Source organism: Echeneis naucrates, chromosome 5 (genome assembly GCF_900963305.1).
Source record: "Echeneis naucrates chromosome 5, fEcheNa1.1, whole genome shotgun sequence".
Taxonomy (NCBI): Eukaryota; Metazoa; Chordata; class Actinopteri; order Carangiformes; family Echeneidae; genus Echeneis; species Echeneis naucrates.
The window spans coordinates 18091251-18111220 of NC_042515.1; the positions used below are offsets into that span (position 1 = coordinate 18091251).

The 19970-nt window shown below is 42.1% G+C and overlaps 1 protein-coding gene across 29 annotated transcripts in view; it reads left to right on the plus strand.

The window, feature by feature from the left end:
- cast (calpastatin) overlaps window positions 1–19970 on the plus strand; it is a 30784-nt gene that overhangs the window by 8906 nt on the left and 1908 nt on the right. For 4 of the 29 annotated variants that reach the window (XM_029503061.1, XM_029503063.1, XM_029503058.1 and 1 more), the window contains exons 2-31: window positions 7804–7872; window positions 9489–9632; window positions 9969–10073; window positions 10698–10829; window positions 11409–11537; window positions 12008–12046; window positions 12130–12222; window positions 12349–12429; window positions 13038–13076; window positions 13947–14033; window positions 14267–14437; window positions 14664–14792; window positions 14893–14997; window positions 15102–15218; window positions 15313–15489; window positions 15906–15992; window positions 16081–16185; window positions 16292–16408; window positions 16503–16619; window positions 17085–17198; window positions 17399–17482; window positions 17765–17869; window positions 17976–18092; window positions 18187–18303; window positions 18390–18509; window positions 18597–18704; window positions 18794–18886; window positions 19155–19199; window positions 19289–19426; window positions 19788–19874. In XM_029503061.1, the coding sequence (XP_029358921.1) occupies window positions 7804–7872; window positions 9489–9632; window positions 9969–10073; window positions 10698–10829; window positions 11409–11537; window positions 12008–12046; window positions 12130–12222; window positions 12349–12429; window positions 13038–13076; window positions 13947–14033; window positions 14267–14437; window positions 14664–14792; window positions 14893–14997; window positions 15102–15218; window positions 15313–15489; window positions 15906–15992; window positions 16081–16185; window positions 16292–16408; window positions 16503–16619; window positions 17085–17198; window positions 17399–17482; window positions 17765–17869; window positions 17976–18092; window positions 18187–18303; window positions 18390–18509; window positions 18597–18704; window positions 18794–18886; window positions 19155–19199; window positions 19289–19426; window positions 19788–19874 (3171 nt within the window). Of the gene's footprint in view, window positions 1–871; window positions 1030–7803; window positions 7873–9488; window positions 9633–9968; window positions 10074–10697; window positions 10830–11408; window positions 11538–12007; window positions 12047–12129; window positions 12223–12348; window positions 12430–13037; window positions 13077–13946; window positions 14034–14266; window positions 14438–14663; window positions 14793–14892; window positions 14998–15101; window positions 15219–15312; window positions 15490–15905; window positions 15993–16080; window positions 16186–16291; window positions 16409–16502; window positions 16620–17084; window positions 17199–17398; window positions 17483–17764; window positions 17870–17975; window positions 18093–18186; window positions 18304–18389; window positions 18510–18596; window positions 18705–18793; window positions 18887–19154; window positions 19200–19288; window positions 19427–19787; window positions 19875–19970 lie in introns of those variants that run through there. The other 25 variants (XM_029503074.1, XM_029503075.1, XM_029503073.1 and 22 more) reach the window with 19 other exon arrangements.

Consider the following 19970-nt stretch of genomic DNA (forward strand, 5'->3'; position numbering starts at 1 on the left):
CAAAATATTTTAGATGTTGAAAATAAGTGGAAGTGCATTAGTCAACAGTCTGCAGACTATCTGTATCAGGACCTGTCAGCCAGTCACTACAGTGGACAGTGTGTGTGCAGAGAAGGGAGAGGTTACACAGCTATGTTTTTCTGAAATTCTTACGTAACCCCCGCTGAAGTCAAGAGCTGAGTTTCCTGTCTGGTGTTATGTCTGGGGGTGACCCTGAAGACCTCCAAGAGTGAACATGTCAGAAGTTTACAGAAGTTTAAAACCCATTTGTTTTCTTCCTTCCATCTTCGTCTTTCTTTAATTTATGGTATTTCTTGGCTGTCTTGGGCTGTGGTGTGGCCTGTGCACGGTTTGATTCCCCTCCCTCTCTTTTTTCTTTCCAATCACATGCGCACACACACTCTGTCTCTCTTGTCTGAGTGGCTCTAGATTCCTAAGCAGTGAGCCTGTCAGACACACCCAGACCGCTACAGCAAATCTAAGCCTGCCTCATCACTGCTTCTTTCTTCACTTCTGCCTCATTTTTTCCCCTTCCTACAGACATTTTGCTGTGGGTCGTCATGTCTGTTATCAAACAGCAACATTCCTACTCACTAAACCCAATCTGATCCAGCCCAAAGTTTCTTATATGATGGCTGCTTCGTTTTAGCTGGCAAGGAGTGAAGCAGTGGGCGGGTCTTTGAATGTGACTGCCCAATCTCCCTGAGCCTGCTCTGTTGCCTTCTGGGCGTGGTGACAGGGCCTGAGCAGCACAGGCTTGTTGTCCTTCCAAGTAGGCGGAGCAGCAAGTTTTTCACTGCTGGGTGTGTTTCTGTGTATGTGTCTGTACATATTCTTACAAGTGTGTGTGTGTGTGTGTGTGTGTGTGTGTGTGTGTGTGTGTGTATACGCGCGCATGTGTGTGCTTGAGATACAGAGGGGACTTAAGTATTTCCGCACCGGGGATCTAAGGTGAACCAGCCTCAAGAGACCATCTTGTTAGTATACACAGCAAAATATAGAGGATACACACTCACAGTCAAACCTATGGTATGTATCTCGCCAATGTGTTCGCTCTTTTGCAAACGCCAGTGTGTGGAAGGGCTTCCTGTTTGATACTTGGTGGCTGCCAAATTGACAACTGTTGTATGGCAGAGCAGTGGCTATGGGTACGCAGTTGGAGGCTCATCGTTCATGTACTAGCATTTGACAGCTGGATAATGTGCGTTGCGTGACCAGCAGCTTGTGATTGTGTGTTAAGTCAAGGAAAGTTTGCAAACAACTAAAGATCACTGTGTTAATGTCATTAGTTAGTTTCATGGACCCTGAGAGCTGATCTTAAGAAGGTAACAACCAAAGGCATTGAGTAAACTATAAATGATGACGATGCAATAAGACTAAGTGGTACTTTACCTTAACTAATATTTAAACATATCAAACACAATCTAGGTACTCCCCAATGATTCAGAACTCCTTAAATCATATCAAGGATAGAAATGTGTCAAGATTCACCTAATGTAACCAATAGATTTTGGTAAATTCAGCAAACTGAAGACCAGTACTTCTGCTTGTTGTCTGATAACTAAAGTTATATTGCTCTGGATCTTTGGCTTCTTCAACCAGGTATAGTGCATATTACAACAGTGACACACACATTAACCTTGTGCACAATGAGGAAAAGTGCAGTGTGATAAACTAACAAACCAGAAAGGGTCTATCGTAGCACTGCAGTGGTCTTCAAGCTGACTGCAATGTTAATATAGTGTGTAAAGTGCACAATATCAGCAGTGATAGCATCTAAAATTTGGGGACTGTGTATCCAACTGTCTGTACTTGCAAAATCTTTCACACAGCTCCGTTGCTGCTTTTACACCTATGCTCCATATTCCTGGGCTGTGGCACTGACAGCAGCTTTCCACACTGAGCCCAGCAGGTCCACATGATTCCCACTGGTCATTTCTACAAGTTGCCAGTGCTATTTTAAAGCAACTGGTTAAGGAGCTGTTTTCAGCCATATTCACATGTGCGTGTTTGCGGTTTGTTGGGTGGGGCCAGTATTAGTCATCAGTTTTCATAGCAGGGCTGAGCTACTGCTGTTGTCACTCTCGTTTGGTGAGGTCTAGATATACTGTATTGTTTAGTCTCTTTTGAGAGTTAAATACTTTGGGAGTTGTGTGCATCATGCTTCTTTTTGTATTTTGATACTATACTGGATCAGATCAGATTCTTTGGTAGACATCAATTCCATGTAAGGCCAAAACAACAACTCATAAACTACAAGCACATCAACATTTCAAATGGTTTCAGATGGCATCATTCTGCCATTTTGATGTTATTGCACTGTCAGTGCTGTTTTGAGTCATATGACAGAGTCATTAGAGCTCTGAAATCCTGTGTCTAATCCTGGCCTCACTTGGGCTTCAGCCGGCAGTATGCCCAGCTCTCCGAAAACGACAAGGATGATGTCCTGCCACCATTTAGATCGGTCAGTGTTGTCCTTGCGCTACAGTTGGTTGGTTCAAAATGTGCATGTACAGTCTATGTCTATGTGTGCACATCATTGTGTCTTATTGCACGAGCAGTGGTCTTGCATCAATAGGCATATCTTTTCTTTCTTTTCATGCTCTTGCACAGATTTGACATCTTCGTAGCTGCTTTTGAGGAAAAGCAGTTTGGCCACATGAGGCCACTGATTTAAAGAGACAATTGATGACACAAACTAACCCTCTGTGTAGACTTAAAACGTGTAATGGTGTTGAGATCATACGTTGGGCATGTGTGTAGATGTAAATATGGGTTTATGCACTGTTGTGTCTATACAACAACTGCGCCAATTTCCTGTCTCTCTATTAATGTTTAATGAGCTCAATATTTTCTTCGTGACACAGATACATGGCAACTATCGGCCTCTTCCCTTGCCACCGAAAAATCTGAATCAGGTACAGCCATATGAAATTCTATCGTCTGCATCCTGGTTTTGTCTGTGTTGCCTACAGGGCTGGACAGAATAACATGAACACAAGCCACAAAAATGACTGCACTGTTAATCTCAATATCTCAATGTAATGACCCCTTAAAGGTAGTGTTTGCATATACAATACATAAGGTGTTCCTGTTACTTTGTCTAACCTGTCTAGAGTGGGCCAAAGTCAAAGGCTAGCATGAATTCTCCAAACCTTTTCTTTATTTCTGATAGAAGCTTGCATGATGTAGCGATTCTCTGTCCAAATTCAGGTCAGTCAGCCAATGTAGTTGCTATGTACTTGCCTCATTTTTTAACAAAAACATGACCTTTTTTTAATGCTACAGTTGAAATGACATTTTCTAGTGAACCCACTTTGCTGCGATGCTAAGTGTCATGGTTAAGGCATTTGAGCAAACTGTCAAGGTACAAGTAGGTTCAAATAATCAGAGTTTGCACTTTTGGTGTGTATTTGTATTTGAAAGCATGGGTCTCCAATTTTAAAAAAGATATTTTTTCCATTGCTAGTTTGTTATCTGCAGTATGTGTAGTTTGGAAGACATGTCAGCACTATCGGGACAGAAGCTGAGCGACGCCCAGCTGTGGACAGGGACGGCAGAAACATCAGAAATCTTTACCTTGACATCAAATTTCCTTCAATCAGTCAAACTGTTGATCTGTCATGCGATACAATGTGCAGTACAGGTGATCTTATATGTAGTATTATGGGAGCTTAATGGTTAAGAACATATAATGCCAAGATGAAAAATAAAACAACAACAACTAGTGTTTTCATATGGAGGAGCTGGAAATGATACTGTGTGTTTTCTTTGTATTTGATGAACAGTGAAATCCATATTTTTATTGTTGCTGTGCAGGTATTTGACCTTATGGGAATATGGGAAGGATGCTGAGGGTCACGTTTCAGCTTTTTTGGAAAAATCTAACTCTGCAAAATATGATCAGAGGTTAAGCTGGAGCAGGAGCCAGACATACCCATTCACTTTTAAACGCTTTCTGCAGACACCTGCTCCAGGCACATTACACTTCTAGCTGCCTTTGATGAAATCAGTAAGCGAAGCATGTGGTTTTTTTTTTTTTTTTTGTAGCTATGGAGTGTAGCTATATGGATGTCCAGTGTGTAACCCAAAAACAGACCCTCTTGTGTAACTGGCTGCACCGGTGGTATGAAGAATGCTGGAATGTAGCACTCTGGAGTCACAGCAGACATTAAACTCAAAGCATTTGGGTGGGTCTCAGGTGAGCTTAGTGTTTACTCTGGAGACATAATCTCCCAAGCCTCTGCTTCAGCCCCAGCTGTTCATCAGAAACTCAAGAACAAGGTGAGGAGTACTAAACTTTTCTCCAAGTTTAAAATTGCCATTAAGATGACGTCTCCGTTCATTTTAGAATACAATCCAGGGAAGAGACCATTTTGCTTCACTCTTGTATTATTGACGATTGTTATAATCACTTGCATGACTGCATTAGTCATCCTGTAAACACACTGATGGAGTCTCCTTCGTGTCTCTCATAAAGTGCACTGTTTGCCTCAGTGGAATACTGTAAGCAGTCTGTTTGTTTGCCTGTAGGAAAAACACCTGGGTGGTTCTCTGAAGGTACTGCCTAACCTGTCGTTGTTAAGTGGCATCTGTCACACACTGAAGGCAGGGCGGGGGATGCCTTTGTGCCGTGGTTTTGATCACACTTGGATCCTTGTGGAGAGAGAACTTTGTTTGTCTATTGTTGTGACACACTATTTCAACATAGGTTCTTTCATAGATTTGCACTGTGAATGCATGCGGATACCAACTTACACGGTAACACGTGCTTTCGTACTTGTCCTGACTCCACGTAGGAGAGTCTAACTTACTGAATATAGAATATTGACTAATATGTTGACAGTAGAGGGGAGCATGTTCCCCTAGTTCTCATACTTCCAGGGCTGTGGACCAGCTGTTTGGGGACTCTTTTCGTGTAAATGAAAGGCTAAGAGTCCCCACGTCCTCATGGCCAGCTTAGGTTCATGGAGAGTTTTGCGTTTGTTGTGATTTGTGTTTCTCTAATGGAAATTGATTTTTTTCCTTTAAAGGTCAGTGATTTGTTAATATCCAACATGATGTCAGAAATCATGTTTTAGACAGGATTGGGATGCAAACACCACAGTCAACACAATATGCCAAAACATTAAATGCAATTCAAACAGCTTTTTCCTTTAATGCTGTCAACGCTGAAACCAGTGCTGGTTATCTCACCACTTTGCCTGTATAATGTCTTAGGCATTGTGTAAGAGTAGCTGTTCAGTGTTTTTACTAAAACAACACAAATGCTTGAAGTTTTGCTTATGTTGTTTAAGTAGTACTTCAAAATGTTAAATATGTGTGCTCACTTTTTTTTCCTCCTGAGAGTTTCTCTGGAAACATGAAGCTATGGCCAAAAGTTCATCTTAGCACCAAGAATGAATGAAGGGTCAAAGAATACGCCTGGATTTGTTTATTACACACCAAGTGCATGCTGAATGTAGCTTCAGAAACACATGAACAGAATAGCTCAGCAAGGAAGCAAGTCAGCATGCTTCCGAAAACATCAAATCTCTCCTTTAAATGAAAACAAAGGCTTATTCTGACGTGTTTTTGTTTATTAGTGTACTGAAAATTTGAGTTACGTCCAGTTTGATTAAACGCTTTTCCACGCTGGGCCTTTTAACTTAAGTAACAATCAGTTATATTTCATGCTTGCATGTGCACAAGAAAACTGGCATATCATGAGTTACACACACTGTATTGCCTTGTTGCTTCCTTTGTTTAATTTTTTTGTGGTTACTAGCAAAAGTCACTATTTATTGCAGTAACAGGAGCAACATGACTTCCCCTGTGGCAAAGAGGGGGGTGCCCTGGCTGCTTGTGACCTTACTTCCTCCTCTGTGCAATTTCTTCCTTATTATCTGAACAGTTAGGTTGACTCTCCTAATGTCTCTCCATAATACAATTATGTTTAATCAGAAAATCAAAATTTAAAGTGTATTCAATTGAATATGTTTAGCATTTTCTGAATTTAAATTTTCTCGCTTAATGAATCAGTTGTATAAAGAGAAGTATAAAGACATAAAAAAAGCATATATTTTTATCTGTTTGTGGAACATAAATTGACGGTTTGAGAATAACTTGAGCCCCAGATGTTGAAGACGTAAGGTCAGAGGTCCCCGATTGCAGTTCAGAGGGGAGCATTTCATTATGTGCTTAATTCTGGTTGTTCATCTCTCTGCTTTCCCTCGCTCACTCCGGTCCTTCACAGACATGCAGGCTGTCTTTACGTCCATCCTGCCCATTCAGCATGAGTAAAATGTGATGCACAGCTGACAGTTAAATACACTCAGGGGATCATGGGTGTTTTGCACCCACAACTCTGTTATGGTGACAATCTGTTAAAACACATCAATGACCAATAACATGGTATATAACAGGAATCAGTGACAAGACATGCTTTGTGACAAGACAATATTTTGATTGAGAGCCATTGTGGTCAAATAAAAAAGATCTCACCAACTTGGGTGATAATTATGAGCAAATAGTGAAACAGGGATGTTCACAAACTGGCTGGCTCAGATCTGGCTGTACAGTGACAACAGGCCAATACTTCTGATCCTCCTGGTGTCAGTGGGGTGGAGGCTCTGTGCTCTTTATTCACAGCACCTGAAAGGACAGGGCTGGGCTCTGCAGCACGCAGGTCTCCACCTGGATACTGCTACACAAAGACCTTTATTAGACTGGTAGTATCATCTGTTAAAAAACATGTAGCTCTTTATCTTTCTATACAAACACACTGGCTTGGAGAGTGATGGGAAAATGCTGAATAGTTACATATTTTGCAGGTTATCCTCTCAAATCATGGTGCTAGTTGCAGGACGCTATGGTGACTTACTGCACCTCACACCTCACTACATCCTAGAGATGTCCTTGCAGTTGAGGACTGAATGTGGGAGACCAGCTTCGTCAAAACAATTCATTGATGGACTCTGGGATAAGATGCTGTCCTTTCACTTACTTTACAGTCATTTAAGTTTGTTAAGTGGAATTTTGAATCATGTGAATCACGAAATCCTAATTATAGCCCAAATGAGTTTCTTGTGTTCACTTCCAGGATTATGGTTATGTGTTGAGGTCTGAGGTCAGCAGGAACAGTAGTATGAATGACCAGAGGGCAAACTGCATGTTTAACACAAACGGGAATCAAGAACAGCAACTCCAATTATATCAGGAGGAAATGGATGGTCTCTGCACCAATGAGATTGTGGGTTTGCTAGTTTACGTGTGAGGAAGTGCAGAGTGTGTCAGCGTGAAAGCCGGCTGCACCAAACGCCAAATTCACTGACGTCAAAGGTGAATGAGCTCTGGCTTACTTCATCTGTGATCTCAGTTGCAGAGTAACTTATGCATCGTATGTTCGTCATCATTGTCGCTGTGGCAACCATAAACAACAATGGTTGGTCTCCTTGCCCTTTGCTCTCCGACAACCTGCAGTCACACCCTCCAGTGTGGAATGTCATACTTAAATGCAACACCTCTGCCTGCAGAGTGTTGGATCAATGGGGGATAGAAGATGGCTGTGATTTTGACTGTTTTTCAGCAGTGCCTTTCCACACTGTAGTAATGTGTTTGTGAAGTTTATGTCTTTCCTGTCTCTCTTTCTCCCTGTTCTTGTTTGAAGCTGTAGTGCCATACATCCATGCGTAGAGAAATGTCAAAACAAGCTGTTGCCAATGCCAAGATGGTGTCAGTTTTGAAATGATTTTCAGGGTATATTTGTGAGATATTTTGCTGCATATGTGAAACATTTCTCTCTTTCTGTCTGTCTCTCTGCAGTCGCAGCCCAGCCAGGCCACACCCAAACCGGCAGGCCAGGTCTCCACCACGAAGCCTGCAGAGTTTGAGGTATTAAACATTCCTCTGCCATTTAACCTCTTCTGTCCTGCTCTCTCTCACTAAAGAAAGAAACATTAGTTAACTTCCGGTGTGTGGAAGATCTGCTGCACCCGCACATTATCTAGAATCTGTTGTTACTTCCTATCCTGCCCCAGGACAGATGTTCTTTGTGTTTGATAGCTATAACAGGTAGAGCAGAACAGAGAGAATAGTTGCAGCTTCAGCCTCTGAGTTGTAGCAAAAGAAAACTTCTCTCTTCCTTCCATTCAAACACAAGGAGGTAACACCCAGTTACTTAGTAAGTGGGAAGAATTTTAGTCCCCACGGTGCTGCCATCAAACAATGGATCAAAGTTATTGTTCAGTGTGATCTTTTGCTGGTTCCTCTATTTTCCAAATGATAAATGAATTCCAGTAAGTGGATGTTCAAAAGTTGTTCAGCACTCCGTTCTTCAGGAACTCAGGGGTTAAACTGTCTGTGAGGTTGATTTCAAGGATCTTGGTTCTTGTTCAATGTGCCAGGTTGATGGCAGATTTTTTTAATTGTTTGGTATACACTGTTTCATTACTTTATTGATATGACAGAAACTCTTCTTCTTGGCCTAAATTAAAAATCAACTTCTCTCTACTCTCTTGTCCCTTATTATTGAAAGTACTGGAAGTCTAACGGCCCAGTTGTTTCTCAGTTGTCTCTCTTTTTCCTTTTGTAAGAACAAACCAACTGTACCTGTCTGAAACGTTTTCACTTGGCCTTCAACACTGGTGCTTAGACACTGTCTATTTTGGTGTCTGCCCGGTAGAGAAAGACTTTGATAGGATTTTCAAAGAGACACACAGCCACTTCGAAAGCCTATCAAAGCCAGAGAAGTTTATGCAAAATAAGCATTAAGCATTAAGCATAGTGTAAAAGAAATACAGGTTTTAAATATACAGATGATGGCCCCACAAGTTATTTATAGAGCTTGTTACTCAGCCATTAACCTTCCGCTATAAGTGACTCTTGTTAGCCACTGACCTCTGGGTCCCCTTCTAGCTCTTGTTGGGTACAGCTACTCAGGTTTCAGCTACAGCTACTCAGGAATATAAGAACTGTGCAACCAGCAGGAGATGCAAACACATTGAACTGGACACATAGTACCATAGATACTAATGTGCCATCAGTAGCTTTACTTCTGTTTTTATAATGTGTTTTTTATATATACAAAACAATAAAAGTTGTCTGTACTATATATTTTTTACTTTTTCTTTACAGACAGACAACAGAGAGCGCAATTGCATTTTAACTAAGGTCTGGTCTGCTGGTCCTACAAGAGAAAGATTAATAATAAAAAGAAAGATTAAGGTTAAAGCAAAAGAATTGGCATTGCCCAAACAAAAAATAAATAAAAATAAATAAATAATAATAATAATAATAAATTGTCTATTGCATTTCCATCTTATTTCAAACACCTCCACACACTGTAACATAAGCTCCTCTAAATTTATAGTATAAGCCTAAATCAAGAAAACCCCAATTTAGCTGCAATGATGTCACCTGCATACTGTCACGGTCCAAAGCCACAGAAAATGTCAATGAATTGTTTACCTGGGCTTAGCAGCACTAATGATGGGTAAACTGCGTTGCAGAAGGCAGCATCAGGATCTGCCATGGCTTCAAAGCCTGGGGTGGTTACCACAGCAACAGGCGGAGCCACAGGAAGTGGCTTCACAGCTGGAGGAAGTGCTTCAGTTGGGACAGCAGGAAAAGCGGGACCTAAAACCAGACCAGAGGTAGATAGACTCTGGATGCCTGAATAGAAGTGGAGGGGGCTTTTGGCTGTGGAATAATATGAGATGAATCACTGCGTTTCCACTCTGAATGTGTGCTCAACGTGAGGCAGCTCACATTTCCTCTTTGCTGTCTTAACCGTACTTTCATCTTGAAAAATATATTTTTAACATCTCTGCCTCCATTTTTTCGGATTATATACGTTGTCTCTCTTCCGCATCCTCTGGATCTGAACACTTCACATTAATGTTGTCACACTTGGGACGGTTGTTCTTCACATGACTTCATCAGTAACGTTCACATGGCTTTTCTCTAAACACTTATTCCTTGGTTCATAGACTAACACTACACCGGCTACTGTTATTGGCATGTCGTCTGCTGGGGCTACTGTTATTGATATGACATCAGCAGGTGCGAGGGGTGGTCCTAAAGAGATGCCAAAGGTAATGATGTCATCATTGCAAAGTGCTGGCGAGTGCTTTTTCTTGCTTTGTTTTAACTTTGATCATTTTACTTTTCAGTATTTGGATTGATTTCATACCAGCTGGGCAATTTGCAGACACTCGAAAATGTCTATTAATATTTAATCCTTCATACTGAAAGTTATTAGTTGTAGTTTTGAACATACATGATCTTTTTGTCAGCTTCTCAGCAGCCCTTTCCAAATCAGACTACCAATTTACATTATCTGCACTCAGGTTTGGTCACATTATTCATCTTTTGTCTCTGAATGTAAAGGTGGCAAGAAAAAGAGAAAGTTCCGCCTAATCATGTTCTGTATTAAGTTTGCTTTAAATAACCAAAAGCATGAGAAAGCACCAGCCTTTCAACCTAAACTGATCAGTGGTCAGATTTGTCTCAGTCCTGATTGGAAAACTTATTATTGTGTTTTGCTTTGGAACACAATGACAGATATGACCAGTGATCAGTATATATATTCTGCTGCTCAGTTTTTACTAACACTAAAGTGCTTCACAGATATCTTTTGAGGATGTCTACTGTTTTAGCAGTGTAGTGTGTTTGTCATGCTGTTGTTTGTGAGTAATTATTCAGCGTCATGTTTGTAGACAGCACCTGTCTCTCAAGTCAAAGCCACTGCCACAGTTCCTTCTTCTGCTGCTGGAGCAGCTGCAGCGGCTGGCATGGCAGTGAGCACTGCTGTGACCAAACCTAAAGAGTCACCCAAAGACATGGCTAAGGTAGAGCTGACCGCTGAGTTCTCCTCAGGCCCTTAAATGCCTCCATGACTCTCTTGAGGTGTAGCCTTTGTTTTGAGGCCTGCTTTGGTCACCACGTTATTTCTTCTTCTTTTTTTTCTGCAACACCGCAGAGTCTTGTCTTCTAGCAACACTTTGGACTTCTTCTGCTTTGGAAGATTCTACAAGTCCTGCTTTGGCCTTCCCTTCCTTCTTATTTGGAGATGACGAGTTGGAAAATATAAAGGACTTTTTCCCTGCAGCTCTTTGCTCAGCATGCCTGTGCTTGTCATTGTATTTGCTCATTGCACACTTTCAACACAGCACAAGCATCAGAAATCTGAGTCAGCCCGAGGGAGCAAATGAGGAGGGGAGGCTGGCTCTTAAACTTTTGAACTAATGACTCATTGTTAATCAAGATGGTGGAGGCTTTCTTCTGTTGAAATGGGTACTTCACCTCCTTGTGTTCTCTTTATTCACTCGGTGATCTTACTCTTATCTTATGATCTTCTGATCTTATCTTTGCTCGGGTACAGTGGACCAGTAATATTACTTCATTTGTCCTTGGCCATTGTATTTTAGAGTGCCAGCGCCATCACAACAGTCAAAGCTGAAGTGTCTAAAGATGATCCAGCTAAAACATCAACGACTGCAGCTGGAAATGTGTCTGTGCAAGGCAAAAAAGAAGAAGCTAAACCGGCACAAACAAAGGTAGACAAACCTGAGACCAGCCAGGGTGGAGGTTCTCCGATGCTTTTACATTCTTTATTTTCTGTTAAATATTAACAGCTATGATGGAGCATTCTCATGGTGCTGGCTCTCTCTTTCTCCACTGGTATGAATAGACCATTTGTGTGCTTAAGAGATGCCTTCAGGGTCTGTAGGGGAAAATGTCTTTGATTGAAAAATAAAAAAATCAAAAAATCATCTATGTTATATTTTTTCCTGGGGTGAGAATATAATGATAATAATTGAAATAATCATCATACTATTTCAGATTATTGTAATAATCATTAGCATTTGGCTGGAATACATCCAACTATTTTTCTATAGTTGAATTGCACGAATTTCATCGTGTCTCATTTTACTCAGGGCTTTTAAGTCACATATTAATCCCTCTATGCAATCGGGTTTGTTCTGTTGTTTGTTTAATGTGAGCTGAATGTGGGTTTGTTTTCCAGGTGCAGGTGGAGGTTCCAGCAGCTAAAGGAGCCAAAAAGGTAAAGACTTAGTAGAGCAGTTTGGGTTTGCTTCGAAAAGCATGTTGCTTGCTCCAGCGTGATGACTTGTACTGCATGCACAGGTGGATCCATTCGATGCCCTTGCCAGCATACTACCATCAGCTGATCCTCCCCCCCCCCAACAGCCTGTATTCACTGGGCCAGTTGTCACAGAGGTACAGCATAGCTACAGTGATGCATGTGTCTGTGTGTCCCCATGTATAATCTGTGCGGGCATGGCAATGCTCTGTGTAGAAGCATGGCTCTGATGTGAGTAACTGTGTGCCTTGCGTGTGTCACAGCATGGCATCACTTCTGAGAGGGCTCAGAAGTGTGGAGAAAGAGATGACACGCTGCCACCAGGCTACAGATTTGCAGACATGGTCAGTTCTCCCCAGTGTGCTCCCCTATTGTCTCCACACCTCACTGTCAGTTGGTTATCATGAGCATTTGAGTTCTGTGGCTTGCACAAAGCAATGGGCAGGTAAAAAAAAAAACAAAACAAAAAAAACTTGGTGCTGCACTGCAAAAAAAAAAAGGTCACTCCACTGTGTTGAGACGGAGGTGAATAAGGCTGAGTGTCAAATCTGTGTGGGTTTCTTTGGGGGGGGTCAATGGAAATGTGTTTGCATCACTGACAATTATAAATGGTCAGATACTACATCCCGGATTTGGCCCGATTCCTCCTCTGCTTCGAGAAGTAGCTGATTTGAATTAAACTTCTCTTGTGTTATTAAGATAATGGCTATCCTGAAATTTAGGAGTCATCTTAAAACACTCAAGTATCATATAAAAAGTTATAAAGGGACATTTTGAATGATACTCAGCCCCGGAGGTCTCAAGATCTGGTCACACAAAACCAAAGATATGTGCATAACCACATAACAGCAGAAGAAAAACTGAGCCTTAGGGCTTGTTTTTGTTTTCTAAATGGATACTTGCATTTGAATTTTTTCTTTGAGCCTAAAATGAACTTTGCTGTGTTTTCTAGGCTCCTGTTCCGGCAGATGCCAAACCCAAAGATGTTCCCGTGAGTGAAACTTTCACAATTCGCACTTAGTCATGTCAAAGCCTCCTGCCTTCAGCTCATTTTGCAGCAGATGAAGTTTAGATTCACTCTTCCTAAATGTTTTCCAACATTAACAGGAAATGACCATAGGCAGACACACGCGCACACAAAAACAGAAAGCTCTGTTTTCCACCCTGTGATCTGCTGGTTCCTCTAGAGTGGGGAACGTTGTATTACACTGATGCAAACGGAGTACAAGACCCACCTCCTCCGCTCAAACTCGTTGGCTCTTGTCTGACCAAACCCAGACACTGAAGTGAATATGTGTGCACATTCACACGATCACTCACACACACACACACACACACACACACACACAAACATGCTGAAAGACCTGTTACATGCTAAAATATCCACCCATGTGTAGTATTAACTCACCATCACACATAACACACCCACTTTTTACATCATCGCCCACTTTGTCAGCCAGCAAGAGTGCTCTTCGGTTCTGTGTCTCATGATCTGTTTCCACTCTGATACTTTGCTCCAGTGTGAGTTTGGTGTTTGTTACATTGCTGTTCTATCTCAGTTTTTGTGTGTGTGTGTGTGTGTGTGTGCCAAAATTGCCTTTTTAGGGAGTTAATTTGTGTTTTCTGTCTCTATGGAATGTTAAGGGTGTGTCTGTGCTTTTCCTTCACTTTGTTACACACAGCCTGGTTTGCATTATTTTGGGCCTTTGTTTGGCTTTTCCCTTGGTTGCACATGCCCTCTAGTGGAGGATCTAGTGTCTGATATGGTGCATAATGTTGAGTCACTCCTCATAAGGTCAGTCAGCAATTTTCCAGAATCGGCTTTGAATCGCTCTCTGGTGTTTTCTCTTTTCCCTCTCAGAAACCACTGAGTACAGACGAGGCTCTGGATTCTCTTTCAGCTGGATTCATGTCTTCCACTGCTCCAGCTGCACCCACGAAGCAAGAGGTCAGAGTCCTCCAGACAAAAATGTATAGCATGTAGCACTCAGTTGTTTGTCCTAACTCTGCCTTTACATACATGCCTTTGTCATGTCCTCATGACAAAAGTCTGTTTACCCATTTCAACATTGCCGTTGATGGAGATCACTCTTAATGTGCCGTTAAGTTTTTAGATAAAAGGCTTGTGATTTTGTCGATTTAAAAGGCTAATCACCTTTTTTTTCTACATGAAATACACAGAAGAAAGACCATGAAGCTTGTGTCAGCGCCTCATCTGCTGGCTCTGCTAACTTCGCCCCACCCCCTGGAAAAACTGTGAGTTCTGCTCCTCCTGCTGATAAGAAAGCCAAGATGGAGAAAGTCTCAGATGATTTCTCTTTGGAGGCTGGACTTCCCGTTGCTCCTGCTCAGGTACTTTCATGGGACAGTCTTGAAATATACAGAAACATTGTTAAACTTGTGGAACCTTCAACATGCTAAATTATTATCACATGATGATATCATTCCTCTAAACTACCACTATGACAACAGTGATATCATTTAAAATGAGCTTTACTCCATTCTACCATTTATTTGATTATGATGCATAGATCCACAATGTAAAAACAATCATAGGTGTGTCTGTTTGCTGTTGTAGAAAGCTGCTCCAACAGTTGCTGTGTGTCCTGCTCCTCCTGTTGGTAAAAAAGCCAAGGTGGAGAAAGCTGATTTCTCTCTGAAGGCTGGACTGGACACCAGGGCAGACACCAAGCCCCAGACTAATGTGGTAAGATTTACGGGACATGAACTTTCATTCTGGAACCTTCCACTTATTCTTGGGATAATTAATCTTCATTTATAATTTTTCCTCCTGTCCTCTTTTTCAGGGTCCATCTATATCTGGGGATGCTCTCAGTGCTCTTGGTGACTTGTTGCCAGCAGATGTCCCAAAACCTGAATCCCCCAAACTCAGACCTGAGGACATTGTGTCGGTAGGAGACACAAACACTCACTGTCACAGAAAGCCTCCTGCTGTTTGTGTATCAGTGTCAACACTCTCACCGGACGATTTTCCTCCGCTTTTATTTCTTCATAGGAGGGCAAATTCAAGAAAGAAAAGGGTGTGCTTGTAGGAGAGAGGGAGGACACACTTCCTCCAGAGTACAGGTTTAACAAGGAGGAGCTAGAAAAGCTTCCAGCTCCTAAACCTGAGGTGAGACTGGGAGAATTTATTGCTGTTGAAGTCTGACATTAAATGTTCAAATGTGAAATAACCACTAAATGAATGCTTCCTCTCTCTCCTGCAGCCCACCATGGGCACCGGTGAGGCTCTGGACATTTTGTCTGGGGACTTCCTGACCTCCTCAGCAGCTCCTGCAGTCCAGGCTCCTGTTGTAGCTGTGTGTCCTGCTGCTCCTGCTGATAAGAAGGCCAAGAAGGATGATTTCTCCCTGGAGGCTGGACTTTCAGCTTCCACTGCCACAGTACAGTGCAGCAAGCTCTTTCTTGTGCTTTTGTCCTACGTTAGAAGAACTCATGTGTCAAAACAAATCAAACAAATCATTAATACACTGATCAACTCAGTGAAATACTCTTTACAGTCCAATGATCTGTAATATTTATCAAAGATGAATGGGCAGAAATGTCCAATCTTTCCTGTTAAAACCATCAGTCAGAACCTTTCCTCAGTATCAGGTGACCGTGTGCACAATTTGATAATTTAATGGGAAAGGGTTTCTGCCAGGTCAGAAATGGCAAAATGTAAAGAAATTGGTCTCAGGAAACAGAGGAGATGGAATCAGGGGCTGTCTTAAAGAGAAATAACACTCACATGCAACTCTTTAGTCAATTAGGTTATCACTTTGAATTTTAATATCATCTGTTATCTTATGTGGTGTAGAAAGTTGAATCCTCTGCAGTTCCCCCTGCTGATAAGAAAGCCACTGCTGGAAAGATCACCACTGATGCTAAACTCAAGACCGATCAGGTTATTTTTCCCCCCTCCTGTTTGTATTCACATAGTTAAACTATCAATGTATGGCAAATCAGTAAAGCATCTGCTACTCCCTCCTCAGGGTCCATCTATATCTGGGGATGCTCTCAGTGCTCTTGGTGACTTGTTGCCAGCAAATGTCCCAAAACCTGAATCCCCCAAACTCAGACCTGAGGACATTGTGTCGGTAGGAGACACAAACACTCACTGTCACAGAAAGCCTCCTGCTGTTTGTGTATCAGTGTCAACACTTTCTCACCAGATGATTTTCCTCCGCTTTTATTTCTTCATAGGAGGGCAAATTCAAGAAAGAAAAGGGTGTGCTTGTAGGAGAGAGGGAGGACACACTTCCTCCAGAGTACAGGTTTAACAAGGAGGAGCTAGAAAAGCTTCCAGCTCCTAAACCTGAGGTGAGACTGGGAGAATTTATTGCTGTTGAAGTCTGACATTAAATGTTCAAATGTGAAATAACCACTAAATGAATGCTTCCTCTCTCTCCTGCAGCCCACCATGGGAACCGGTGAGGCTCTGGACATTTTGTCTGGGGACTTCCTGACCTCCTCAACAGCTCCTGCAGTCCAGGCTCCTGTTGTGGCTGTGTGTCCTGCTGCTCCTGTGCAGGTACACTGTGAATCTGTGGAGGCATAATTGATATAATAATCTTCACCAATGCAGATTTTATACATTTCATTTTGTGGCCCCCTGTTGTCGCCCCCTCAGCCCACCCTGCACAGGTACAGTATTGATCTGCAGCCAAAGCAAGGTGGTCAAAAAATAGATAACCCCAACAGATTATCTAATTTTAAAGGCTCACTGTATATGGCAGGATCTGTTGTTCAATAAATGCACATTTTTCAGAAGATAAAAAAAGAAGAAAGAAATCCAAGCTAGCTATTTCCTACTGTTTCCAGTCTTTGTGCTAAAATATGCTAGTTGTCATGTTTAGCGAGAGAGTGGTGTCAATCCCATCATCAAATCTCTGATGGAAAACAAATATTTATTTCCAACAATTTCAAATTGAAAGACTTTTTTTTTTAACTGGTGAGTCCTGTGCTACAACTCAAAGCAGTTGTTTCACTTTTCCAGAGTAAAGTAGAGGATTTATCAGCTCTGGACTTACTGGCTGGCGACTTTGTTGCTCCAACTAAAGCTTCTGGAGTTCAGGCACCCATCCCCCCTCCTACCAAGAAGGCCCCAGAGGTAACGCTGTCGATACTTGCAACTGTTTATCAGTGAACGGCATTGTCCTTCAATAGGATATATCTCCTGACCTAGTGAAGAGACAAATTTGAGCGCATGTTATTTCTTACCTGTTTTGTGTGTCTCCATCCCTGCTTTGCTCAGCATCTTATGTCTTTCTTAGTCTGCATGTCCTACTGTTTGTCTCTGTGTCTCTGCAGAAAACAGTTTGTCCTCTGGAGAAACCCAGCACAATAGATGTCATCCCTGCAGGAACACAACCTGGAAAACCCAAGATGGAGAAGGTAACAGTGAGGCACTATATTTATATCACTTTTGTTTTCATACAATCATGTCTTGTTTTATAGCTTCTTGTGTCAAATGCCTTTTTTTCACTTATCATTGTTGTGGCTTTGTAATATTATTTATTTATTTCAATGCAATCATTTATATGTTATCCCTTTGATATTCTCTTTTAACAACTGAGCATCCCTTTCCTTAATGTTTTACTCTGTGCATGTGACACATCGAGGGCTCTTGCTTGAGATGTAGCAGAGCTAAAGCACAATCTCCTGTTTTCTCCTCAGGGTCCGTCTATATCTGGGGATGCTCTCAGTGCTCTTGGTGACTTGTTGCCAGCAGATGTCCCAAAACCTGAATCCCCCAAACTCAGACCTGAGGACATTGTGTCGGTAGGAGACACAAACACTCACTGTCACAGAAAGCCTCCTGCTGTTTGTGTATCAGTGTCAACACTTTCTCACCGGACGATTTTCCTCCGCTTTTATTTCTTCATAGGAGGGCAAATTCAAGAAAGAAAAGGGTGTGCTTGTAGGAGAGAGGGAGGACACACTTCCTCCAGAGTACAGGTTTAACAAGGAGGAGCTAGAAAAGCTTCCAGCTCCTAAACCTGAGGTGAGACTGGGAGAATTTATTGCTGTTGAAGTCTGACATTAAATGTTCAAATGTGAAATAACCACTAAATGAATGCTTCCTCTCTCTCCTGCAGCCCACCATGGGCACCGGTGAGGCTCTGGACATTTTGTCTGGGGACTTCCTGACCTCCTCAGCAGCTCCTGCAGTCCAGGCTCCTGTTGTGGCTGTGTGTCCTGCTGCTCCTGTGCAGGTACACTGTGAATCTGTGGAGGCATAATTGATATAATAATCTTCACCAACGCAGATTTTATACATTTCATTTTGTGGCCCCCTCAGTCCTCTGCAGACTTTGCTCTGGATGCCTTGGCAGGAGACTTTGTTGCCTCCAGTGCTGCCCCGACAGTGAAGTCTGCTGCTTGTGTTCCCACAGAAATACAACCACAGGTAGACTCACAGATCCAGCTCCAGCCTTTTCCGACGAATTAGACTCTCTAAAATCCAGCTTCATCGTGATTTTTATGCTTTGGTTTTTTGTGCACCCAGCTGGCAGCCGGAGCAGACAACGCGCTGGATGCTCTGTCAGACACCTTGAAGGATATTGCGCCCACTCCTCAGCCTGTCCCAGTTATTCCTGCCAAAGATATTGTCAAGGTAGCCAACATCGGAGGGTATTTTCTCTTCAGAAAGTCGAGTCATGCTGTCATGTCAGCCGGCCTGATTTGTTTGTTTGTTTGCCATAGGAGAAAAAGGTTGTTGAGGAGAGGCTGATTAAGATGGGAGAGCGAGATGACACGCTGCCGCCAGAGTACCAGCCCACCGAGGAAGATAGGAAGGTAAACTGACATCGACAATGGGGATAATCTGTGTGCTTTATTTTTACAATATGGGACAGATAACTTACCTTATATGATGCGTATTTATTTAGTTCTGATCAAACCTCTAATACTTTCCAAAACTTTATTGATTGTGTTTTCCTGTTGTATGCGTCCAAAAAATAACAAAGTGATGTTTTATGGTGACAGTTAAATGCTTATTAAGTCATGTTATAGCCTTCACGGTTGCTTTACTTTATATCTAATGTATATTAATTTCATTTTAAAGAAAATGGCAGAAGCAAAAGCAAAAGCTGCTGCAGCACCCAAGGAGGTGAGTCTGTTAGAGAGTATAATAATGACATGATAAAAAGATAGAAAGTGAAGATAGAGTTTAATTTCCTCTCTACCTTTGCCTCATAGAAGAAAATGGATGATAAAACAGCCTTAGATCTGCTATCTAGTGATTTCTCTGATGCCCCCAAGCCCGCTCCACCAGTCGCATCATCTGCAGCCACAACAAAGCTGGAACCTCCCTTGTTGGACTCAGAGCCCCTGAAGGTAGCACTAAACTGCAAAGCTATGTGTTATATTTCTGTATGGCGGCCTTCAATCTATGTGAGGCAGCTCCAGGGGGATGTTACTGTGCACGCTGGTTGACTGGAACGGCTTACTGGGACACTTAAAGGTGTGCAACACGTCAGCCATGACAAAGATGGAACTGTATGTGGTGCCTTTAGTGTTTATATACCACCCTGAACACAGAGCTGTTTCAGAAGAGCTTATTACAAAATGAATTTTGCAAGTTGGACACCTATTGGAAAATAAACTACTCTGATCTATGGCACCGGCTCAGTACCCTGACTGGTTATGAGCATTTCACATCTGATGGGGTTGTTTATGACTTTTTTTTGTTTCCTAGCCAATGGCTGGTCCTGTTCTGGACACCCTGTCCAGCAACCTGCTGCCAGATGCCCCAGAGTTCATACCCAAAACAGAAAAATCTAAGGTAAAAAGAACATTTGTATGAGATCAAGATTTCGTCATCAGTTCAAACTATTTATTGCAACTTCACTTTTATCTGATAAAAATAAAACAAGAAGAA